Genomic DNA, 23,236 nt, shown 5'->3' on the forward strand with positions numbered 1-23,236 from the left:
CGAGCTATAAAACATCGATACCAAGCAAAGTATTTCCTGCAACGCGAACGCAGTACGCATCCATCATGTCCAACTTCGAATTCGAACCCGACACTGACGGCGAAATCCATCGTCCCGCCTACCCTGCTCGAAGCGAACCATATCCATACATATCCTACAACATCCCCTTCCACAAAACTATATCCAAGCACCTTTCTTCCTCCTCCCCATCTTCGCCTTTCACAGGCAAGTCAAGAGTATACATCATCGCTTCCGCAAGCTTATCCAAGAACACATCTCACATCCGAACTTTACTCGACGAGCTTGGCGATAGGGTCGTAGGAGTACGATATGGAATGCGACCACATACATTATGGTCTGAGATCTTGGAAGTTACGAATGATGCCCGAGAAAAGAAAACCGATGTCCTGGTGACCGTCGGAGCGGGGAGTTTGACCGATGGGGCGAAGATCATTGCTTTGGTAAGTCTTCTTTTCCTTACCACATCATTCCAGACGAATGAATTCGACGATGAACCCAATGAGCTGATCTGGTTCTCGGAGCATTATATAGGCCCTCGCAAACAACGCCTCCACATTCTCCGATCTCGAAAACCTCCATTCCGGCAAAGATTGGTCGAAGAAGAGACCAGATTTGAACGAACCTACTGTACCAATAATCTCCGTCCCAACTTCCCTCTCCGGCGGAGAATACTCTTTCCTCGGCGGCGGAACCCACGATACTTCGCAAACGAAATTTGGTTTCGGCCACCCAACCAAAGGTCCCGCATTAGTGATTCTCGACGCAAAACTAACAACCACGACCCCCGAACACATTTGGCTTCAATCCGGCGTTCGAGCAGTAGATCATTGTGTTGAAGGACTCTGTTCCCTCAGCGAAAAGGTTTCAACAGAAAGTGATGAATCCGCTACGAGGGGTTTGAAATTACTAGTGAAAGGCTTGTTGAAATGCAAGGCGGACCCACAAGACCTTGTAGCTAGACACGAGTGTCAAATGGGTGTGATCGACGCCATGGGAGTCGTGTTCCAATTCGGTGTTCCGATGGGTGCGTCACATGGAATTGGACATCAATTAGGTCCAATGGGAGTGGGGCATGGGGAGACGAGTTGTGTTTTGTTGCCTGCTGTGTGTCGATTCAATTCTCCAGTCAACGGAGAACGGCAAGAGAAGGTTAAGGAGATATTCTGGCAAGACGAAGAGGCGAGGAAGTTGTTTGAAGAGAAAGCTTTGAAGGAGGAAGAAGCGGATTTGGGAACTCTGCTGGGCTGTTTCATTTCAGCATTGGGCATGCCGAGGAGTTTGAAAGATGTTGGCGTGGAAGGGGAGGAGAAATTGGAGATGTTGGCTACTAATGCTCTGACGGATCATTGGTGTGAGACGAATCCGAGGCCGTTGAAGACGGAGGAGGATGTTAGGGCGATTTTGGAGATGGTGAAGAGCTAATTGTGATTGGTCGTACGAAAGCCGCCGGCGTGTTTTGAAGGACGCATAAGAAGCGCAACATGGTACGGAACCAATTCACTAGATACCCATCACTGGTCCACGAAAGACTTCGAGCTATGCGTTGTTGTATACGCAGACGCAACTCGCCAGTATGTCGAATGCACAACTCGATGACCAAATCTGCTTAGGATGCAGGAGGATTAGAAATAACTCCCTTGGTATAGAGACACAGACGGCAGCACAGGTAGAAGAAGTCGTTTTATTCGTGGCGCTATCTACGATTCTTTCTCTCCGATGAATAGGTACTGGTAACTTCGGCCAACGACCCGCATAATGATAAGAGCCATTCGAAAAGAAATCGAAAAGCAATGACACAGTACGGATTGATTAATCTGCGGAATCTCCCCCTCATTCATCTATGCCTCCCATCCTCCCCACCAGCCAAACCCCCTAACAACTACCCGACATACTAACATCCTCGCAAAAACAAGAATCAAACCCATTCACCTTCCCCCAATTCGCCCCCGCATTATGACTATACGGCGCATACTGACACAACCCCCCCTTCGTAGGCCAAACCTGATACAACTCCGCTTCCTTCCCCTCGACATAATAGACATCAGCCCTCATAACACAATCACTCTTCTCCCACCCGATCAGAGTAGCATCACAGCCGCCCGCTGCATTATTGCTGCAAATCGCTCGACGACCTTGGACTTTCGGGGGTTGGAGAGCATTGGTTCCGCCGAGTTTGGCTTCGTTGAGGAGGGACCAGAGGCAGTCGTCTAGGGAGGGGCCGTTTTTGGAGGTTATGGCTAAGTCGTGTTTGACTTTGGGGCCGTGGTAGGGTGAGAGGGCGAGGGTGGAGGGTAAGAAGGCGACTAGCGTGAGGAGGGCCGTCGTGGATGCGCTGAGGGGGATGTGCATGATCTGTGTTTCCCGTGGTAGCAATCGATTGTCGGGATGAGATGGATATATCGAGGTGCCCGGATCGATCTTGCGTAAGTAAGATAGATGGCTGAGTGTTGCACCTCTGTGGTAAAGCGGAGGCCGCAAGTCAAATATATATGCCTGCGACCACATTGCCTCCGCTTGGCCTTGGAGTAAATCGGTGAAAGGACTACTCGCAAGATACTCACCTCATTTTTAGTCACATCAAACGTCCGACCTGTTATACAGTCACTAAACCGTACCCGAGCGATAGTTTCTACCATTTTGGCCTAGTGAAGGGCACTGTTTGATCGCTAGACCAGCATTTTACGAAGGCTTTAGCGCACAGCATTGCGAAGGCCAAGGGTTCTGCACGCTAACAGGGTGCGGTATACTATCGATCGGTCCTTAGATAGTGACAATCTATACAGAGGACCGACAGCACGGAATATATCGATTTCCTTGGGCATTTGACTCCTTTTCAGTAACCGGTTACAAGCACTTATGTCTTATCGTCTCACTTGGAGAAATCTGCACAGCCAGGAACAGGTCGTCTAGTCTGTCGGAATGGAGCTGAAGTGAGTAACAACTTCTTTAGTCAGTCTCAAGCATACTGTATATAATCAGAACCCGAACACGCTAACAGGGTGCAGCAAACCATCGATCGGGCCTAGCATGGTGACCGTACATTAAGTTCAAGAGGCTCATCTCTCGTCTCGTCGGTCCGTCGTACGGATGCACCGGTTGTCTTGCAATCAATAGCTATAGCCCGGACATTGGACTTCAGCGCTCTCCCGGAGATACGAGTGCCGGAAAGATTAGGATCTGGATGATCCCAAGCCCATTCTGGCGCAAAACTTCTCGACTACGACGGGCAGGGAATTCTGTCTTCCAACCTGGCGGCAGACCAGAGGATTTGGCTTCGTGTTTCCGTCAGACACAAGCCTGGCCCTGCCACCGAGCAGGGCCTGGCCCGCAATACACCTCCGGCGCCAGAAACGCAGCCAGAGCCAGAGCCACTGCCAGAGCCAGAGCCAGAGCCACTGCCAGAGCCAGAGCCAGAACCAAAGCCAGAGCAGATACCTCTCCCGGAGTCGCGGCCAACGACGCCGCGTGATGAAGGGTAAACACGCCTGCCGAGAGCTAGACGCCGCCAGCGTTCTGGAGATTGGATTGGAAGAAAAGCGAGATTGCCGTATGTTAAAAGAGTGACCACAATCATCGCATGAATTTGATCGGCAGAGAAACCTGCCTTGCGAGGAAGCACCCATATAGCGGAGGATGTGTTGCATATGGTCAGCACATCATCTCCCATAAGCACCCAGGCCTCACATTGATATTCGTCCATGTTGTTCTCGATTGCCTCCAAGACCAGCGGCTTCGGAGCAAGCTACTAATTCACCTTGGTCCAAAGATCGATGAAGAGAGTCTCCGCACAGATGCGCAAAGCTTCAGTCCACCTGACCTTTGAGCAATATCGAGTGCATGGCGGAAGTCGATACCGGGGACTGGGAGAACATATCCATCAAGCGCACCATCTGAGCGGCTCGCTGCAGGTCCGTGTGAAGAAGAGGAAGAGGACGCTTCTTGGCATAACTCACAAGCACTCCCACTTCCCTCGGTATCATTGTCAATGACAAAGTCCGGACAGCATTCTGGCTCCCTCGCACATGGTTCGCCATCATCGCCTGGAAGTTTCCGACGATCGTCGCTAAAGTGTCAGCAAGGCTCAGAAGCACGCACGCGGCCTTCAAGCAGCGTGCTCACAGGCACCAAATGCTAAAACGTTGCCCCGGGCTCATGGCCTCTCATGCCGATGGTCCGGAGCACATGTACGTCTGCAGCGCCAAACACGACGTCCCGGGAGTGCGTCTTGCCTGCTTTTCAAGCAGTCGACCTGGCTGCTGCCAGCGACAAGCAAGATAGAAGCTCGCTTCCGGGCTCACGCTTTCGACACGGCGTTTACTGGAAGAGCGATTCCAGCATGTCTTCGTCGCTTCCTTGCATCTCTGACTTCTGCGGCGGAGTTGAGCCATTTTGTATCCCAAAACAAGACAGGCAAACAATTGATGCCGCGAGAGGTTGGAATCGTCAGCGTATCGGGATAACCATGTTGTTGTCCATAGCCAGGTAAGATCCGACAGGTTCATCCGACAGACAATCTGCATCAGTACCGCGGGGCAAATGCTATCTTTCTTCACGGTAGAAGCGGCAGCAGGTGAAGTCTGCTCTGCATTATATCATCCCTAGTATTTCCGGCTTACAAAGCAGTCAACCTGGTCCATCTGCATGTTGGTGTTCCAAAAGTAGACGGACACTTTGATGGTTTCTCAGTGTTGGGTTGGACAGCCTGCCGATTCATCTTCTTGCAATCAATGGCCTCTTCAGTTCTGTGTGCAGATGTAGCTGTCTCGTCCCATTGTCGGATACACCGCGGCGGGCGCCCGAGTTCCAAGACGTCCGGTTCTCCTCAATGTCGTGTGCCAATGTGGGGGGCGTATCGAAGCATCGGATGAAGATGAAAAAACGAGCAGGTTGCTCCGTGAGTTTGCAAAAGTCGCGCCTGGCTTCGTCTTGTGCTGTGCTTGTGTGCGGATCGGCGGCAGAGGCGCCGAAGTGGCGCCATTGATGTGGAGCTTGCGAAGATCTTGGCGCATTCTCCGCTCCCCACGGGTCTTCCTGGACGTCACCTCGCCCATTCCGGCTTCAAAGTGGTTTTGCCGACTGGTGGTGGTCTGATCTTCCGACGTCTTCCGCTTCTGAAATATCTCACATGCTGGGAGAAACTATGAAGGGCATGTCTGGATCACTCGCGCCGTGGACGAAGATGTGCCGAAAGAAGAGAAGTTGCTCCTCAGGAACATCGCACAGCATCAGCAACAAAACCGCCGCTAGACCTGTTCCTGGTTGTGTCCTCCACATCCCGGACGACTAGCGCTGCACTCCCCGCAATCGTGTCTCTCGGCTGAACGAAGTGCCTGCAGAGCCCGCCAGGCCACGAGAGTTCAGAGCCGAGAAGGAAAACCTCGTGGCGCCATGCGAGCTATATTAGACTGCCGCCCAGCGCCCTCGACATATTCCGCCAGGCACTGACTTGTCCGCTGCAGAGCTTCATCTCTCAACATGCGTTCTGCTCTGGGTTTCGCCTTTTCCGCCCTCAGTGGCGTGGCATTGGCACAGACAGGTGAGCTTCCTCGCGAACGACTTTGCCTGAAACAATACTGACTCTTCGCAGGTCTCAAGGCCGAGGGAACAAACTTCACCTTGACTGGTGATGGCATGTCCTATCTCTTCCACGTTGACCCCAAGTCGGGCGAAGTGGTTGGCGATCACTTCGGAGGCACTGTCACCGAATTCGTACCTCCGGCGCCCATCAGCACTCAAGGCTGGCACGATGGACTCGCTCTCGTAAAGAGAGAATTCCCAGATGTTGGACGCAGCGATGTCCGACTTCCAGCCATCCATATCCGCCACGCCGATGGCAACACTGTCACAGCATTCGCATATCAGTCTCACGAGGTCATCGAAGGCAAGCCGGCACTTCCGGGACTCCCTGCCACATTCGGAAATGCCAGCGACGTCTCGACTGTCAAGGTGACTCTCTACGATAACTACTCCGACGTCACCGCCGTGCTCTCGTACTCCGTCTTCCCTCGCTACAATGCCATCGCACGAAGCTTCCAGATTCACAACAATGGCACCGAGGACATTGTCATTGAGCGTGCAGCATCCTTCAGCGTTGATCTGCCGAATCTTGATCTAAACATGGTCGAGCTGCAGGGTGACTGGTCGCACGAGATGAACAAGGTCATTCGCAAAGTGCAGTATGGCGAGACCGGCTTCCGCAGCACCGAGGGCTACTCGTCCCACCTTCACAACCCCTTCTTCGCACTCATCGACCCAACTACCACGGAATCGACCGGTGAGGCATGGGGCTTCAACTTGGTCTACACCGGTAGTTTCGCCGCCACCGCTGAGCGATTCTCTCACGGCTACGTGCGTGTCCTGCTCGGACTCAACGAGCTTCACAGCACTTTGTCCGTGGCCCCAGGCGAGACCTTCACCTCTCCAGAAGCCGTAGCTGTCTACTCTTCCGAAGGACTGGGAGGCATGAGCAGGAGCTTCCACAGCCTCTATCGCAACCACCTATCGAGATCACACTTCACTCACGAGACACGTCCTATCCTCCTCAACTCGTGGGAGGGCTTGGGCTTCGGCTACAACGACACCTCCATGGTAAGGCTGGCTGGAGAGGCAGAGGCTCTCGGTGTCAAGCTCTTCGTCAACGACGATGGATGGTTCGGCACGGACTTTCCTCGTAACAACGATACTCTTGGTCTCGGAGACTGGACCCCCAACCCAGCCAAGTTCCCCAACGGTCTCGGTCCTTATGTCGCCGCAGTGAACAACATCACCACTGAGGGAGCTGATGCTTCTCCGATGAAGTTTGGTCTCTGGGTCGAGCCGGAGATGATCAACCCCAACTCTACCTTGTACCGCGAGCACCCAGAATGGGTTATGAAGTCTGGACAACACAAGCAGACCTTGACCAGAAGTCAGCTGGTGTTGAACGTCGCCCTTCCCGAAGTGCAAGAATTCATCATCAACTTCGTGTCTGAACTGATCGACAACGCAAACGTCGAATACATCAAGTGGGACAACAACCGTGCTATCCACGAGATGCCAAGCCCATCGACCGACCACAAGTACATTCTCGGCCTCTACCACATCATCGACACCCTCACCACCAAGTATCCACAAGTTCTTTGGGAAGGCTGCGCTTCCGGTGGTGGTCGTTTTGATGCCGGTCTGCTTCACTACTGGCCTCAATCCTGGACTTCGGACAACACCGACGGCTCTGACCGCCTGACGATCCAGATGGGCACTTCTCTCGCCTACCCTCCATCCGCCATGGGTTGCCACGTGTCCAAGGTGCCAAACGGATTGAACGGCCGCAACATCTCAATCGAGTATCGTGCTCACGTCGCCCTCATGTGCGGCTCCTTCGGTTTCGAACTCAACCCACACGAGCTCACTCCTGAGGAGACTTCCGCCATTCCAGAGATCATGGAGATTGCCAACCGTATTGGCCCGATCGTCATCTCTGGCGACTTCTACCGCCTTCGCCTTCCAGAAGAGAGCAATTGGCCAGCAGTACAATTTGTTTCCGCAAACGAGTCCACTGCTGTCGTCTTTGCTTTCCAGCAAACCAACGCCATCAAGCCTGCTCCTCCGCCGCTCAGACTGCAAGGTCTCGACCCACAAGCGAGGTACTGGAACGATTATGACAACTCAACGTACTCCGGTCAGACGTATATGAATGGAGGGTTGAATTTGGACTTCCCTCAAAGGGATTACCAGAGTATGTTGGTCTGGTTGTACAGGCAGTAAATGAATGCATGGAATGTATCGTCATGCGAGATGTATGACGCGAACAAAATTTCGGATAGAATCTAATGAATAATGATCATTGGTCTCGACCAGAACGTTGACATCACGATAAGTGTTTCACTCCAGTCTCTTCGAGCACACAAAGCTGTCGCGGCCATTACTGACTTCAAGACTCGAGGACAATACAGAAACGAGTCGTTAGAATGAGGCAAGATAACAACCGTGGCTATCTCTGAACACAACCCAAGGGTCTGACCGGAATGAACCTGGATTCCACAAAAAATTCACTGACAGCCTCAGCGACCTGCGGCTGTACTCAGAGGGAGTTGCATCCAGAGGTAGCCACGGCCAGAACTCGGAGTGAACCACGGATTGAATTGATGAAACAAGATTGCAGAGCGACTACCAGAAGCACAACCAATCTCATCGAGTCTTGTCCACACATCTAGGACGTGGCTCTTCATTGATGAAAATCACCCGGCAGCCACGATCGCCTGAGGCAGGAGTCAGAGCTGGACCAGGCAGCAGCAGCAGTCTCGATCAGGAAGCGGCGTAGGACATGCAGCCAACCTTATTTCGAGCTAGCTCCACTCTTATATGCCGTCTCTTCCTGCTTCTTCTTCTTCCTCCTCCTCTTCTTCTCCGGACACACTCACATCCATCCATCTTTCAGGTCCAAACTCGACGCAAAGCTTCTTCACAATGTGGTTTGTTCTAGAATCGGTTCACAGATACGCTCATCTAGCTAACCTTGTTCGAAACAGTGCCCCTGGTGTCGACCAAACAGAGCGCGCTCCACAGCGTTGGAGCATCCATGTTCCCGAGTTGAAACATGAACTCCAAATGTCTCTCTCGCCGGGCTGGGAAGAGAAATACACGCTCACCGAAGCCTTTGTCAACAAGAAGTGGCGCTTTGGCGCATTCGAGAAGTTGCTGCGCAGGACGAACGTGCCGACCAAGCTCTCGTGCGATGACGAGGGGAGCTGCGACCAAGTAGGAGGCGTGCCATCTCAGCTCATTCCTGCTATCGCCAAGGAGACCAAACCACTCGCTCCCATCGAGCGCCTGCCTGTCGAGCTTCTCAATATCGTCCTCGATGATCCCGACCTCGACAAGAAGGACAGAATTGCACTTGGCTGCTGCTCCATCACGAGCTGGATTTTCGTCAAAGCGCACATCCTTGCCGACTGCAAGCGTAATCGCATCTCCTGGGCCGGCAAATCCCTCATCTGTACTGGAACCTGGCTGTCCGACTTGCCCACTTCTATCGTGGAGCTCTTTCCTGACTACGTGGAAGAGCAGAAGGACTGGAATGCTCGTACGCATGGACACCACGTTGGAGCGAGGTATGGGCCTTGTCCGGCGAGGATGTGGAACTATCGCCAATCGGATGAAAGCGTGGAAGTGGAGCCAGAAAGTGTCGAGGAGGAGTGGATGAGCGCACTTGAGAGTTGGACTTCGCGATTTGGAGAGGACGTGCCATGGAAAGTGTTGGAAGCGGACCTCAAGCGCGCTCTACGAGCCGACAGTGGACTATGGAACGCAGGTCCCAAATCCTTCGTTCTTAGAAACCTCACAGCAGGAGAGAAGGTTCTGCTGGACGTCGCTCACCCAAATGGTAGCACAACTTGTGCGAAGGCCGTTGTCAAGGGATATCCAGATGTCAGTCTCGATGCCGCACTACTGACCAGGATCTGCTGGGGCAGGGGCATCCTTCGGGAACGCAAGCATGCGAAGGGACACTGGGCTGGTCATCGCTTCGAGATTCTGCCTGCGGATGTGTCAGAGGGCGAAACGAACTTCGTCGATGTCACGGACGACTTCGTGAAGCACTCTGATGATGCTCTCTGCAGAGGACGAGACTCAACGGCAATGAGGCTCAAGGGTTGAAGAAGGGCGCATGATCTAAAGACGATGGTGGGAGGCGGTGTTTCTAGACAATTTGCTGCGACGCACTGTCGCCCCAGGCGCAGCCGGTCAGCTTGGAGCCTTCGATTGGGTTTGGAGACAAGGGAGGCTTTCCACGAGTTCTTTGGATAATGGCCATCGAAAGTGGCGTAGCTCGGAAAATGTGGACGCGGGAGCTGGCCACGGTGCGTCGGTCTCGGCGACAGAGGAATACCAACGGCCATCAGAGTTTACATATAGCTCTAAGATGAAGAGACGAGCCATAACAGGCTTGACACTTGCAAATGACAAAAACACTTTGCTGCTTTCACTTCGTAATCTCGATTCTCTGATCACTCACTCGGGCGTGTAATCAGTCCCTACAATATAACTTTGCCGACAATAAATGCACTCCTGCACGCTCGCTCTAGATGCACACAAACGCTCGAACCAGTCATGATCCGTCATCTCATCACTCATAAAACCATTAGTCCCAACACGGTACAGCAATCCCAGTCTCCCAGTCCCTCGCAGCATCTCAAACACCACTACCAATCTCCTCCAAACCCCCCTCTTCCGCGCTCCCAACTGCCTGCCCCAGATCTGCCGCAGCACCCGTCAACGTCCCATCAAGATCAACAGCCACACTCGTCAATCCCTCCGTCGCATCACCAAGACCCTTAGAAGCAGCCAAAGTCTGCATCCCTTTCGCAATCTTGTCAAGCTGACGCTTTGCATGAGGAATCGCAGGCAGCGCTGGCAGCGAAGGAGACCCTCCAGCACCGCTAAGAACACTCCCACCCGCTTTCCCCAACGTGGAAACCAACTTCTTCCAAAGTCTGCTCTTCACTTCCACCGAGTTCAGCTCCGAGATTGGCAGCAGCACCCGTCGCTTCGCCGTCGAGATCAACAAGGGCATCGGTCGTACTTTCCGTCGCTTGACCCATTCCCAGCGCACTAGAAAGCGTTTGAACACCTTTGGCGATCTTATCAAGTTGTCGTCGATGAGGTGGTCCGGGTGGAGGAGGTGGGGGAGGAGCAGGATTGCCACCATCACTCCCGCCAGAAGCAGGAGTATCGTCGCCAGCAATACCGTCTAGTAGGTTCTCGACGCCATAGCCAACCCCATTATCGGTGCTTGAGAGCACAGAGTTGCACGCAGCACCTTCGCCAGCGAGTTGGCGTCGATGGCGATGGCCGGCTTTGGCGCCTGAGATCATGCTGGCGAGGTTGTTGAGTGCGTTCTCAGTACCCTGCAGTTGGAGAAATCAGTATGGATATCTGGCAGAGTGAAGATAGTCGTTGCCTCCACAGCTTCATTGACGAGCAAAGTTGTTATATTCATGCGAGTGAGATAGCTGTTGGGCGGTCGACCTACATATCCAACTCCATTGTCCGTAGAAGAAAAGACCGAATCGCAAGCTGCGCCTTCACCAGCAAGTTGCGGGATCGGCGCCGCAAAAACGTTGCTCGCGAGAAGGCAGGCCGTGAAGATGCTCGGCACGGACATTCTGGCGAGTGCTGGCGAAGAAATGAATCGATGCAAGTATAGCTAGCCAATCGAAGGCACTGCTAGAACTTCTGAGAGACTGGGACTTCTGTGCTGCTGATGAGTGGTGGTGAATTTGATGACCATTGTTTCCGATGGCAGAATCGACGGATTAAGTATCAGCATATTGTCAGTGTCGCCATTGCAATGCGCCCAAAAGTCGTCACCGCTGTTCGACGCTGGACCTTCGCAGATGAGAGGAGTGCAGATGAGGTCGGTAAGCTCACCAGATCGACGTAGATGGCGGAGGCATTTTGTCCCGAAGGGGCGTTGATCTGTTCATCCTCCATGTGCTGAGCACGTGTGGCTGATCATTTGTAGTTACTCTGCAGGCGCAAGATGAGCCCTGCTACCAGAGCTGTATTGTCCACGAAGAGTAACGATCGGATCCGAGGCGAAGAACTTTTCCCGTGCATCAAACTGCGGCAGGAGCATGAGGTCATTGATCGACAACGGTTGCTGCTGTTTGGGAAATTGAAGAGGTCCAAGGGCCGACAGAGTTCGTGTGGTGGGCTCCATGGCGTTGAGGGGCTCTATTGGCGTCTGTCCAGCTGTTGCAGTGGTGTCGAGCAGTCTGCCAATCGGTGTCGTCCGGATCAGAGGTGCTGAGAGGTCGAAGGAACGTCGAGAGCAGAGGGTTCAATGCTTACGTGTCACAAGCTTCATGCAGTGTCGGTAGTCAAAAGCTTAGCAGCCAAGACTGCAGCCTTTGACGACGAGGCGTCCCTAGGCGTCCCGTGAAAGCACCACAAACCCCTCTGCTCTCCATGAGCGCGCAGAGAGTGCACGAGACGACGAGTCAAGCTTTATCGAAGCTCTGAACAGAAGTCTTCGCCTCTTTGTGATCGGCAGTGCAGCATAGAGCTTTGATCCCGGCCATCGCGAACGAAACCGACTTGCCATTTGCTTTGACAACATGTGGACGACTCGAGCACCAGTGAAGGAAGGATACCAGCCGCGAAATGTTTGCATTGCTTTTGCTTCCTCTTCAGCGCATGTATCACGAGGCATGCGGCTGGAAAACTGTTCCCGCCTTCCGGGAGACGGGTCGCGGATGTACGATGTCGCACGAGGGTCACAGTATGTGCCGGATGACGGAGGGAACTGAGTGCGCCACCATGCCTCCTTCCGCCTTCTGCATTCGATAGCTGCCAGTCGATGATCGACCACGACCCGCGCTCTCACGTGCTAAGTTCCTGAGGAGCAGCTGGGACTAGGCCAATCGATGTCATGGCGCATGAGAACGCCTCACCGCAACGCATTTCCGTCATGGTTGTCGCCAAGCAAACCGAGAGACTCGTAGTTCACCTCGGAAAGCCCTGATGCATCAAGACGAAGATCAAGTAGCTGTCTGCTCAAATGAACATAAGTGTATGGCACTCTCTGGAACAATCTTGGCAAGGTCTGGATGTCTTCTCGGCCTTTGCTCGATTATCCTCTCGGTGGATTGAAATTCCATCGACCCGGATCTAGACCTTATCCGACTCATCTTCCAAAGCTCTGGACGCTTTTCGAAGAGACCATCGAATACGAAGGTTCCATCAGGCGTGGTCAAAGCTGCCGTGCCGGCTCGAGACATACGAAAGTCTACGATGGCAGCTTGGGTCCGAAAAAGACATGGTGCACATGGTGCTTTCCAATCTTCTTCCACACAGCAGGATGGATCGTCAGTAATGTCGAATGGTTCTTCTGCAGGCGATGTTGTCGTTATGGCGACTTGGCTGACTCGACGAATTCTCTGATTCTGTTGGCCCTATGAACGGCTCGTCGTGGCTTTCAGGCGCTGACAAGGTCGCCGTCTAGACCTCGCCAGCGAAGCTCGTGTTTTAGTGCTGACAATATGAAGAACGAACTGGTGTTCAGCAGCAATAGTGCTGGCTTGGCGCGCGCACGAAGCCAGTGACACCGTGTTGCCGTGCTTTGTTCAGTCTTAGGCTCCATGACTAGGTCATGAAATCCCCTTCATTAACGTGTTTGATAAGCATGTGAGCCAGATAGGCATGTAAGCTAGTTTTATGAGGTAGATAACCTTGATTCTTGATTTCTCAGGCTATATAAGTCAGAATTACACCAAAGTTGGATCAATTGAATGCTCAGAAGTCACTCTATCTGATGGACAACCTCTTGAGTTATGACCTTAAATACCACACGTGCTGCAGGTTGGTTTAACCCTTAGCTATTTCTTAATCTAACTAACTAACTGCATTGCCTATCGAGCCTATGCCTAAGCAGTGTCTCTAGCAGCTAATTTAGTAGTATTAATTCTAAGAGTAAGCTTAATTTTCTTCCTTAGAGCTCTATAAGACTATAATTCTTTAATTATAGTCTTTATATTCTTATGTTTAGCCTATAGTAATATCGCTATAGCTTATAACCTTTAGAACCCTTTTAATAACCTATCTACTATATCTAAGATTAAAGTTAGTAAGCTGTTTTAATAGTTTATAACCTTAGCCTTAATCTTACTTATTTGCCTCTTAATCTGCCTTAGATTCTAAGAGGTATTCTAAGTATCTAATAAATAAGATAGTAGTAGAGTTAGTGTTTTATAACGTAGTATTAGCTTAGATAATATAGCCTATAGATCTAGTAGTAATAAGCCTAAGCCTCTAAAGATACTTTTAATCGTATTTAGAGTAAATATAGCTTAATATACTTACTAGAACTTAGAAAGGAAGTCTTCTTTAATTAGATAGTAATATCTAACTATACTAAGCCTTTAGATTCTAGCTAAATATACCTTCTTTAATAGACTAAAATAGTTAATATCTAAAGGCTATAATAGGTAAGAGGAATATAGTAGTATATAGAGAGTAATAATACTTTATTCCTTATAGAATAACTTAAACTCTAGAGTTATATAGCTATTATAGCTATCTAGAATTAAGATCCTCTTCTAACTAATAGTCCTATACTTAGTAAATTTATTAAAGTACTAAATCTACTAGACTATATACTTATAGAATATCTAGCCTTTTAGACTAACTCTAAGCTTCTATATTAGCGGTAGGTAGTAGAACTAGGCTTTATTTATTTCCTTACCTAAGAAGATAATATATAGAGATACTAACTAGCCTTCTATATTAATATAGGCGATAATAGTCTACTACTACGTTAAATTAGAAACTAAGGCCTTAGGTCGCTACTTCCGCTCGATAGTAGTAATAACTATAGTATTCTAATAGTATCTAAGCCTATATCTACTCTTATTAAAGTTATACGTATTATACTCTATAATTCTATAGTAGGTTTTTACGTTTTAAACGAGCCTAAACTACTCTATAATAACTTCTAGATCCTTATTCTTAGCTCTCTAGTTTAATAGCCTTTATAATAACTATATTTCTAAGCCTATATAACGCTTAATAAAGTTATAAGCCTATCTTTAGCTAACTTCTTATCTATTCTATACTTTAGTTATTAAGGAGGCCTAGCTTCTAATTATAGCTTATATTAGCGAGTAACTATACGAATCTAGGTCTAGAATCTTCTAATAAACTACCTCTTCTTTAATTAGAGTAAGAGCTCTATTCGGTAGAAGTATACTAGTCTTTAGAGCCGTACCTTTAAGCCTCCGGCTAAGCGTTATATAATCGACTCCGTACGTAGTTATAGCGCGTCGTACGCTTCGAAAACGACCTAATTAGTAGCTACGGATAGTATACTAAATAGCTTCTTCGTTTAGAGGTACTATCGCGTAAGGTAGTAGAATAAGTAACGCGTTTAGTAGTAGTAGTAGATACGAGATAGAACTAGCTTATATACCTATCTAGCTCACATGCTTATCAAACACGTTAGTGCTAATTTCGTATTCAGAAGGTATTGTCAGATTGGCTGCAGAAGGACGCTATCGATCGAGCCTCGGATAGTAACTGTCCATAGGGCTAAACTAAGGCAACGGGAGAAATATCCCTGCATCACTTTCACCTAAGCTACATAGAGCTTGGCGCATACGTTCTGGTCGCAGACTATATCAGACATGCGGCCAGCTCCTCAGTAAGGAGGTGCAACTCCAGCTATCTCACTTACTCAAAATTCATTCCATCCGATCGGTCCACTCGCAGCCGCCGCCAAGTACACAAAATGCAGATTCCCCTTAGCCCTGCCACGGCAGTGGCCATTATGCTAGCCGCTTTCGCACCCGGCACACAAGCCGCCGTCAAACACGACATGGCAATCATCGCATACAGAGGTGCCTCCTTAGGCGACTGCGAGTACTCCCTTCTACACGAGAACTCGCTCGGCGGAAACCAAGTCACAGCAAGCAAATTCCGAGGTCGTCGAGCGATTTGCACCAACGACGCAGCGAACGGCTGCGACGCTTCTCTCATCGGGTGGAAAGCAACACAGTGTGTTGAGCGCATAGATGTCTATTACAACGACGGACAAGCACCAGACACGGCTCAAGTCTTCGTCAACAGCCATGGGCTCTGCCAGTACCGGGCTTATAGCGACAACGCTGGGGGCCAGGTAAATCGCTTTGATGCTTGCTTTTGTTCGGACGTTGGCATCCATGATAATTGTTAGCGATTGAGCTGGTGCGAAGGATGGGCAGTCCGATGAAGGCGAGAATAACAGACTGCTAAGCCCGGGATCCCTTTGATGTTCATAGTTTTGAGAGGGACGTCGTCGCATAGTGGGCAAAAGCACACAACTCCTTGGAAGTTGGTCGGAGCAGTCCGCCGTTCTAAAGCTTGAGAAGATATTCGTTCCATCACAACTTTGAGCATGCAAGGCCTCAAGTCGCGCTACCTGGTAACAACGTATCGTACTTCTTCTGTGCGCAAGGCGCGTGGTACAACCAGACTGTCTGGACAACTAGACGCAACTGCCATAGCATTTGTCAACGCCGTTTCGATAGTTGGTTCAGATTCCGCGTATGAGGAGCTTCAACGCCAGGTTTTCGGGTGTATGGGAATTCGGTAGATGGATTCGACTGCAATGTGCCATTCCGGCAGCGTATTTCATGCTTCAACTTCATTCCAGCATCATGACTAGTCAAACGCGCAATTGGAGCCTCATGTCATGTTGTCCATCGAGCAAAGTGGACCCCAACTACTGAGACCGGTCTGTTCTTCGCCACGGCGGACGAGAAAATATTGAAAAGATCTGAACTGTACCTTCTATACGGTATCTTCAGCATACACAACATCAACGAGTGCCAAGCGCTGCTCGCAAGAGACAGTGGACTCACAGATATTCTAAAACTTGGTAACAGCCGTAGTGCAATTGCATATTGCGCCTCCCAGAGGATCGAGAAGACCCAGGCTCTGAAAAGGCGTTGCCCGTTCCCACGGCCAAATGCCACTCAAGCCGCTCTAGCGACGTGGAGAATGTTCCATCTGCCTTTGAGAAGGTCAAAGAAGTCGCAGACAGTTTCGCAGTAAGACTTGGAAAGCTTGAGGGTTAAGCCTTCGGTCAGCACCATCAGACGGACGGGACGCTCCCTTTGCTGAGTCGTCCTGCTGATTTTGAAACTCTCGTCCACTGTGTTGGCACGTTCCTCCATCTTCGGATCGTCGCTCCCACCAGAATTCCACTTGCGTAGGCTGCTTTCTAGTCCCGAAAGTTTCCGGCGACACTGCCCACAATACCGCTTAGCAGTGTGATTCGATGCAACACATGCAGCGAATGATGCGCGGGACTCGGAGGGTCGTTGAAGGCTAGCAAATAGCTCGAACAGCAACAACGCCGGGCACGATGCTGCCTGATCGTAGGGAAACAGCCGCCGGAATTCCACGTGTTTGTCTCAGAATGGTGGCACGCGGCTTGAGTCGAATGCCAGACCTGTTGAGTTATGCATTGGAGCATAGGAGCTCTGCGTTGGAGCATTGGCCTCGGTTACGGGCACAGTCAGCCTGCCGTTTTGCGAAAACCCACCGTGTGAGGGATAGTGTGCCGGCGCATCACTGCCATGCTGTCCACGCTGGGAGGCATATTCGCTCTGGTACATGGCGGGATCGAGAGGCACGTATCCTGGCAGCGGCTGCTGCTCGACAGACACGGCATTTGCAGTTTCTGGCGACTGCTGCGTCTGGTTCTCCTTGGCGGCTCGCTCTTTCTCCAAGCCTGACCTCCTCGCGGCCCTCCTCTGCGCTCTCAGACGCCGGTCCGGACCTTCGGGATCCAGCTTTTTGGCAATGACAAACATGCGGTCTCTGCCAGCGACATTGTACTTCTTGCGCATGTAGCGATACAGCTGCTTGTGGCCCATGTTGCGAATCTCCTCGTTCTGGAACTCGAGCTTCAGCAGCTCCTCCACTGTGTTCTCGGCCACGTCCCTGCGGTCAGCATCGACCCGCTTGTAAAGGCCCATGTCCTTGCGCAGCTTCCGGACACGCACGCAGGTGACGTCCATGCCATCGGCAGTGAGCAGGGCGGCGATCTCAGCATCCGTCTTGGTGGTCTGGTGGAAGTAGTTCTGAAGGCGCATACGAAGGGCGGGCGTATCCTCGAAGTTGACGCGTCGCGTGCGGAAGCCCCATCGGGCCAGCGCCTTCACGAGCGTGCTGCGGCCGATGTTCAGGTCATGGCTGTCGCGTAGTTCGGCGCAGACTTCGGCTTGGGTGAGGCCGAGGACGTCGATGCTGTCGATGATGAAGTCTTTGTGATCGTCGAGCGGCGCCGGTGGTCGCGGCATGGTGGCAGGATGGGAGGGCGGTCGATATGTATGCAATGTCGGTGTCCGGTATTCGTATGTTGTCAAGAACTGGAGGAGCGACGCGGGCTGTCGGCGGAAATGAGTCCGTGCCAAGCCTCGCATCCGCACGACTTCCACAGTTCCACTTCACGACTTCTTTTCGACCAGCACCCACCACCGCTAACAGACCATCGCCGACATGTAAGTTTGCTCACGACAGAACCGCGTGGTCGGGAGCCACCTCCTCCGCTCCCTGCATGATCCCAATACCGCCCATGGCTGTCACGGACCGCGTTCGTTGCCTGCCCTTCGACGCGTTCCTGGCAGTGGTTGGGCTGGTCCGAAAGCATAAGTATCCCCAATTCCACGATGCATCCTTGCCCATCAAATTTCCTGTCGCCCAGTATACTCCTTGATCATGTTGCTCCTCGCCAACGCCAACCACCTCTGTCCGACTCTCATGCTCCCTCCACCTCTCGACATGCGCCGCCATGGCGACCCAAACCGCCATCAACAAGCGCCTCACGCTTGTGATCAATGCTCCGCTCCGCGAGAAGGAACACAAGAAATCAAGATGGACCATTCAATATGAGTTCAAGCTCTGGCGCTTGTACGTCGCGTGTCCAGTTCTGCCGTGGCACGTTGCAAGATACTGACAATCGCAGCGGCGCATATCAAGAAGTCCATACATTCGTCGTCGGCCCCGAAGCGGTGCCCTTCACGCTGCATACGAATCTTCTGCGAGAACGATGTCCCACCTTCCTGGACGAGCTGCTTCAGCGCGAAGGGCAAGTGCAGCCCTCACCTGCCGGCAAGAGAGAGACCTGCCTGCTCGGCGATATCAGCCCGTGCCCCACCGACCGTCCACTGGATCTACGGACCCTCCGCGTGACACTGTTCCGCGTCTTCGCCACTTGGCTGTACACCGGCCAACTCGTTTTACCAGAGGAATATGCCTCAAAGCCACCACAAGCGACCAGGCTGGTGGCCAAGGCACCACACAAAGTCATTGAGGCTGCGGGCACATGGAGAGACGAGGATCTGATCGACCTGTACCTGTTCGCGTCGCGGTACGAGCTATGGGAGCTGGCCAATCTTGCCATCACGCGTCTGTGGAAACAAAACGACCAATACTGCAGGACCACCGCACTACCCGCCATCGAAAGAGCGTTCGCGGCGGGTGCCTTTGGATGGGACGACAGTCTTGGCTGCTCCGGGCCGAATCAGAAGCCGTATGTGATGCGCTTGCAAGACTACCTGTTGTTTGAAGGTGCGCGTCGACTTGGAGACATCAAAGACTCCTGGCTAGACCTCATGCTCACGACGCACCTGTTTCCGCCCCCGTATAATCGAGCACTGCACGCTCGATACCACGAGTCACCGAGAGCCATCGAAAAGAGGCACCACGACATGCCGGAGCCGTTCTGGGAGTACGAGCCGTGCTATTTTCACTGCCACGAAGAAAAGGAAGAACAAAAGAAGTGCGCTGCTCGGGATGCATTGTCACTACCAGACTCTCCCAACGTGGTTCCTCGACCCTCACCTGTGGTCAGCCCGACATTTCAGTAAGTGCAGAATTACATTGATGAGTAATCGCCACTGACTCTATCTACAGCACCCTCCTGCGCGGAGTGTGCACCGTCTTGGTGGGCCGTGGTCAAGTATCTTTCACCTTACATAAAGAGCTCGCATGCCACGTCTCCGACTTCTTCAGGGACACTTTCGGCGATGCATGGCATGGACCGCCAAACGACACCATTCAGCTACCTCATGAACAGCCTCGAGACTTCGCACTTTTCGCATCCTGGCTTTATTCAGCCGAGATCTGTCTTCCGACACTGCAAGAGGTACGCGGCACGGATGGCCTGCCTGCCCGCCCCAAAACACCCAAAGGAAAGGATCGGGTCCGTTCCGACGAGGACGGAAACCAGACGAACCACGATTCGGGCGTCGATGTCTCCTCCGAGACTGATGCCTGCGAAGCTGCCAAACTGCGCAGCATTCGCGAGATGGCCGACGATGACTCTGCGGACGACGATGAGACGACCGCCGCCCGTTGTGCTCGAGAGCCGGATGCCGATCGCGAAACCAATGAAGCACGCTTCCTCGTTCGAAAGCACCAACAAGATCTGATCCGATTGTACGCTTTCGCCATCCGTATGAAGATCCCTGCTCTGCGCAACGCCGTGATGGATAAGTTTGTCGAACATCGAGAGAGCGGAATTCCGTATGCGAGCTCATCACCTGAAATCCTTCGCCTGGCCTACAAAATGAATCCGCCAAACTCTCTCATTTGCAGCTATCTCATACAAGAAGCCGCTTTCACGTTCCGAGGTCTGCCGCGCGACAAGTCGGGCTACGCGCAGCTACTGCCACCACAGTTCCTGCATGATCTCCTGGAGTATCAGTTCACTCGCGGCATCTTCCCAAAACTCAGAGAGCATGTTCCTAGCTGGCGCGTTGATCTCTGTGAGCTTCATACCCATGCCACGGAGGAGGATGCATCCGCGTGCAAGGCCAGAAATTCTGAATGGCAACAAGCGCTGCGAGAAAAGGGCAGTACCTGGGAGCCCATTCGAAAGGAGTTCGGCCAACGCCAATCTTACGCTGCAGCACAGCCAAACGTCGCGGGCAGGCGCATTGAGCGCACCCCAACTCCACGCGGCTCTTCGAGCAGGGAATCGCCAGCTCGCCGCCCTGTCGCCACACCGCCCGCCACTGACATCCCCAGTAGCATGTCACCAACATTTGCGCCTACGATACCTCCCGCTGGTGCTCCGCCAGCTATCCCGAGACCCGTCAGCATCATGAGTCAGGCAAGCTCAAATATGTCTTCAATATCGTTGTTAGAGACTCAGCGCACTCCGCAAGCGAAGCGCCCAGAATCTTTCAGAAAAGACTCGGCTGTCACTTCTATGGAGATCAAAATCACACCGCCACGTCCCGATTCCATCTCATCGGCAGACGATGCTGACGAAGAAGAGGATACTGATATCACTCCACCGCATACTCCCATCAAAGATGCTCACTACCGAACCGCCCCACCGATCCCGCATAAAGCTTCATACAACGAACTACACGATCTTCAGCGTGCTCTGCCACCCTGCTTTGGACCCCGCAGCCGTGCTTCCACCTTCCATGCAAACCCGAAACTAGACTTGCGTCGGTCAGGCATCGACGTGCTAGCTTATCGCGCGCCAGATCCTCCTCCTCCGCCGCCTCCAGCACCGTCGAGAGCTTCACAGCCTCCTCCCTCAGCACCAACCAGAGCTTCGCAGCCACCGCCCCAAACGCAACAGGCTAGAGCCGTGCATTTCAGCCGCAATCGGATCACGACGACTGTGAATCGCTTGCGCAATCGCCCTTTCACGCACCCGAAGAGTCCTGTGAGTAGCAGTAGTGGAGAGAAGGAACATGGACCGGGCGAGGAGAGTGAGGCGGCGAAGACTTTACGGACCAGTATGTGAAACTCAATTCGATTCTCGCTCCTCTATCTTTCTCTTCTCTAGCTGATCTTTCTTCTGTGCAGTGATTGATTCATTGAATCCGCTGTGAAAATTGAACGAATGAGTGAACGACGAGCGCAAAATTCGAAATTTCTTTTGTCCTATATCTCTTAGGAGGTTTCGAGTTGAAACATCGAACGACTATCTGTACACTAGCTTCTGGGCACCACTTTACGCTATAGCTTCAAGTAAAAGAGACGGCCGCTTTGAATTGTATGGTCTCACATATCAAGGTAGCTTTCGGCTTGCAGATGGGTCAGACTTTCATCCAAGGAGATCCTAAACCTCTCCCGCGGACGTGGACTGCGAGGCCACAGAAGTACAACAAATTAGCACAAAGGCTGGCCTTGATCTATCTGTCATAATCTTCTCTCGTGAAGAAGAACTTTGTCTGCCTACGCTTGGCTCTCACAACTCAGAACTCTACTCTCGCAAACCGCGCAACACGACATCGTCGAATCGACATCTTTCCAACATGAATTGTACGACGCTCGTCAGTTTCACCACACTATCGACGCTCGGATCATACTCCTGGTCCTCCGAAGCCTTCAATGCGAATTCAACCTAACTCGCCCAATGCGTCTAAGAGACGAAGGCCATGATGGAAACTTTTCCCACAAGTATGTTCTTTGATATCGCTTCCTTTTCTACATATCCTCGAACTGCTACTAAATACTACCACCAACCGTGCAGCCAGCCGCCTCGGTGGATATGAAATGCGGCAACCGCTGGTAGCAATTTGGTCGCGACGAGCGACCTCGCTAGGAACTAACGAAGAACAATATTAATGCGTGTCGAAATGTTAGTAAGATTTGAGCTAGGCGGCGTATACGGCGAAAGAATAGATCTATTCTGGATTTCACGGCCTATGGATATGGGTTTTGTTATGATAACTATAAGCCGGATCGGGTGCCTTGTAGTTATTATGGGCATTGGGAATGATGGGGCCTGCGGCTTTTAAGTAGGACGTCTGGGCTGCGTGCTATACTATGTGCTGGACTCAAATTTCAACCCGATGCCGAAGACAGGATGGGGACCAACGAGGAGCGGGACTATCCTGTAGGGGCATCTAGCGTGCCAATTTCCTGCATTTGGGTTCATATGACCTCTGGTACTGCCAGGCCGGAAGATGGCGGAGGCCCAAGAGCTGGCAGTGGCCACTTGTCAAGGTCGCACAATACGAACAGTCCATCGTCGACATCGTGCAAGTCAAGGCAAGGTCGACATTGCCTAACTCAATATCTCCAGTCGCAATGCAGTGGACGAGCCTCTTCACCCTCGCGACGCTGGCAAGCCTGGCTTCGGCAGAGTTGAGGAAGCACTACTGGCAGGCAGAGACTACCTATGCCAACTCAACAGAACTCGTTCAATGCATGAATGAGATGAAAGCAATGTTAGAAGCAAAGCCCAAAGGTGAGCTCTGCTAGCACATGCCGCAACAACAACTGCTGATTCTCAATCAAAAGCGAACCACCTCGAGCCTTACCAATGCGGAAATCACTCATGGCAGGTCGGCAGTACTGCCAACTGGCAACCCATTCATACGAACTTGAAGGGTTTCCGAAAGTGCGAAAAAGACCTCTCGAACGCTGCATATGCCGGTAGGGACTGGTTCCAATGCCACGCATCAGACCTTTTCGGATATCGGGTTGTGGCATACTCGCCTTTGGGCCTTGAGGCGTGCCTTCACAAGAAACCGATCAATCACGCACCGTGTAAGGAAGGCGTATGGGTGATGATTCCCGTGATCTGCGTTTTGGGTTTGTGTTAGCACTGCAAACCTATCAGATGACAAGTGAAAATAAAAGGCTCAGGGGTAGAACCAGCTGTCAAGATCTTGCCCGGATATACAGCAAACTTTGGAGCCCTCAGTACATTTTTTTTCGCACT

The 23,236-nt window shown here is 51.8% G+C and overlaps 8 protein-coding genes across 8 annotated transcripts; 5 read left to right on the forward strand and 3 right to left on the reverse strand.

The window, feature by feature from the left end:
• Window positions 1-65: 65 nt before the first annotated feature.
• On the forward strand, window positions 66-1,443 carry RHO25_012293 (uncharacterized protein; the record flags this gene model as incomplete). Its single annotated transcript, XM_023604946.2, has 2 exons — window positions 66-461; window positions 553-1,443. 2 exons carry the CDS (start codon window positions 66-68, stop codon window positions 1,441-1,443), a joined length of 1,287 nt encoding a protein of 428 aa, XP_023448446.1.
• Window positions 1,444-5,496: 4,053 nt separating this feature from the next.
• Window positions 5,497-7,764, forward strand: RHO25_012294 (uncharacterized protein; the record flags this gene model as incomplete). The annotated part of the gene is made up of 2 exons (XM_023604947.1): window positions 5,497-5,557; window positions 5,609-7,764. The coding sequence occupies 2 exons, from the start codon at window positions 5,497-5,499 to the stop codon at window positions 7,762-7,764; spliced, it is 2,217 nt and encodes a 738-aa protein (XP_023448444.1).
• A 702-nt stretch (window positions 7,765-8,466) lies between these two features.
• Window positions 8,467-9,654, forward strand: RHO25_012295 (uncharacterized protein; the record flags this gene model as incomplete). The annotated part of the gene is made up of 1 exon (XM_023604948.2): window positions 8,467-9,654. One exon carries the CDS (start codon window positions 8,467-8,469, stop codon window positions 9,652-9,654), a length of 1,188 nt encoding a protein of 395 aa, XP_023448408.2.
• A 782-nt stretch (window positions 9,655-10,436) lies between these two features.
• Window positions 10,437-11,161, reverse strand: RHO25_012296 (uncharacterized protein; the record flags this gene model as incomplete). The annotated part of the gene is made up of 2 exons (XM_023604949.2): window positions 10,437-10,904; window positions 11,030-11,161. 2 exons carry the CDS (start codon window positions 11,159-11,161, stop codon window positions 10,437-10,439), a joined length of 600 nt encoding a protein of 199 aa, XP_023448438.2.
• A 360-nt stretch (window positions 11,162-11,521) lies between these two features.
• On the reverse strand, window positions 11,522-11,719 carry RHO25_012297 (uncharacterized protein; the record flags this gene model as incomplete). Its single annotated transcript, XM_065603513.1, has 1 exon — window positions 11,522-11,719. The coding sequence occupies one exon, from the start codon at window positions 11,717-11,719 to the stop codon at window positions 11,522-11,524; it is 198 nt and encodes a 65-aa protein (XP_065459585.1).
• A 3,564-nt stretch (window positions 11,720-15,283) lies between these two features.
• RHO25_012298 (uncharacterized protein) lies at window positions 15,284-15,727 on the forward strand (the record flags this gene model as incomplete). The annotated part of the gene is made up of 1 exon (XM_023604950.2): window positions 15,284-15,727. The coding sequence occupies one exon, from the start codon at window positions 15,284-15,286 to the stop codon at window positions 15,725-15,727; it is 444 nt and encodes a 147-aa protein (XP_023448439.1).
• A 1,222-nt stretch (window positions 15,728-16,949) lies between these two features.
• RHO25_012299 (uncharacterized protein) lies at window positions 16,950-17,840 on the reverse strand (the record flags this gene model as incomplete). The annotated part of the gene is made up of 1 exon (XM_023604951.2): window positions 16,950-17,840. One exon carries the CDS (start codon window positions 17,838-17,840, stop codon window positions 16,950-16,952), a length of 891 nt encoding a protein of 296 aa, XP_023448423.1.
• Window positions 17,841-18,331: 491 nt separating this feature from the next.
• RHO25_012300 (uncharacterized protein) lies at window positions 18,332-21,395 on the forward strand (the record flags this gene model as incomplete). Its single annotated transcript, XM_023604952.2, has 4 exons — window positions 18,332-18,450; window positions 18,506-19,405; window positions 19,456-21,299; window positions 21,370-21,395. 4 exons carry the CDS (start codon window positions 18,332-18,334, stop codon window positions 21,393-21,395), a joined length of 2,889 nt encoding a protein of 962 aa, XP_023448422.1.
• Window positions 21,396-23,236: the final 1,841 nt, after the last annotated feature.

This window comes from Cercospora beticola, chromosome 9, assembly GCF_033473495.1.
Source record: "Cercospora beticola chromosome 9, complete sequence".
NCBI classification, from domain to species: Eukaryota; Fungi; Ascomycota; class Dothideomycetes; order Mycosphaerellales; family Mycosphaerellaceae; genus Cercospora; species Cercospora beticola.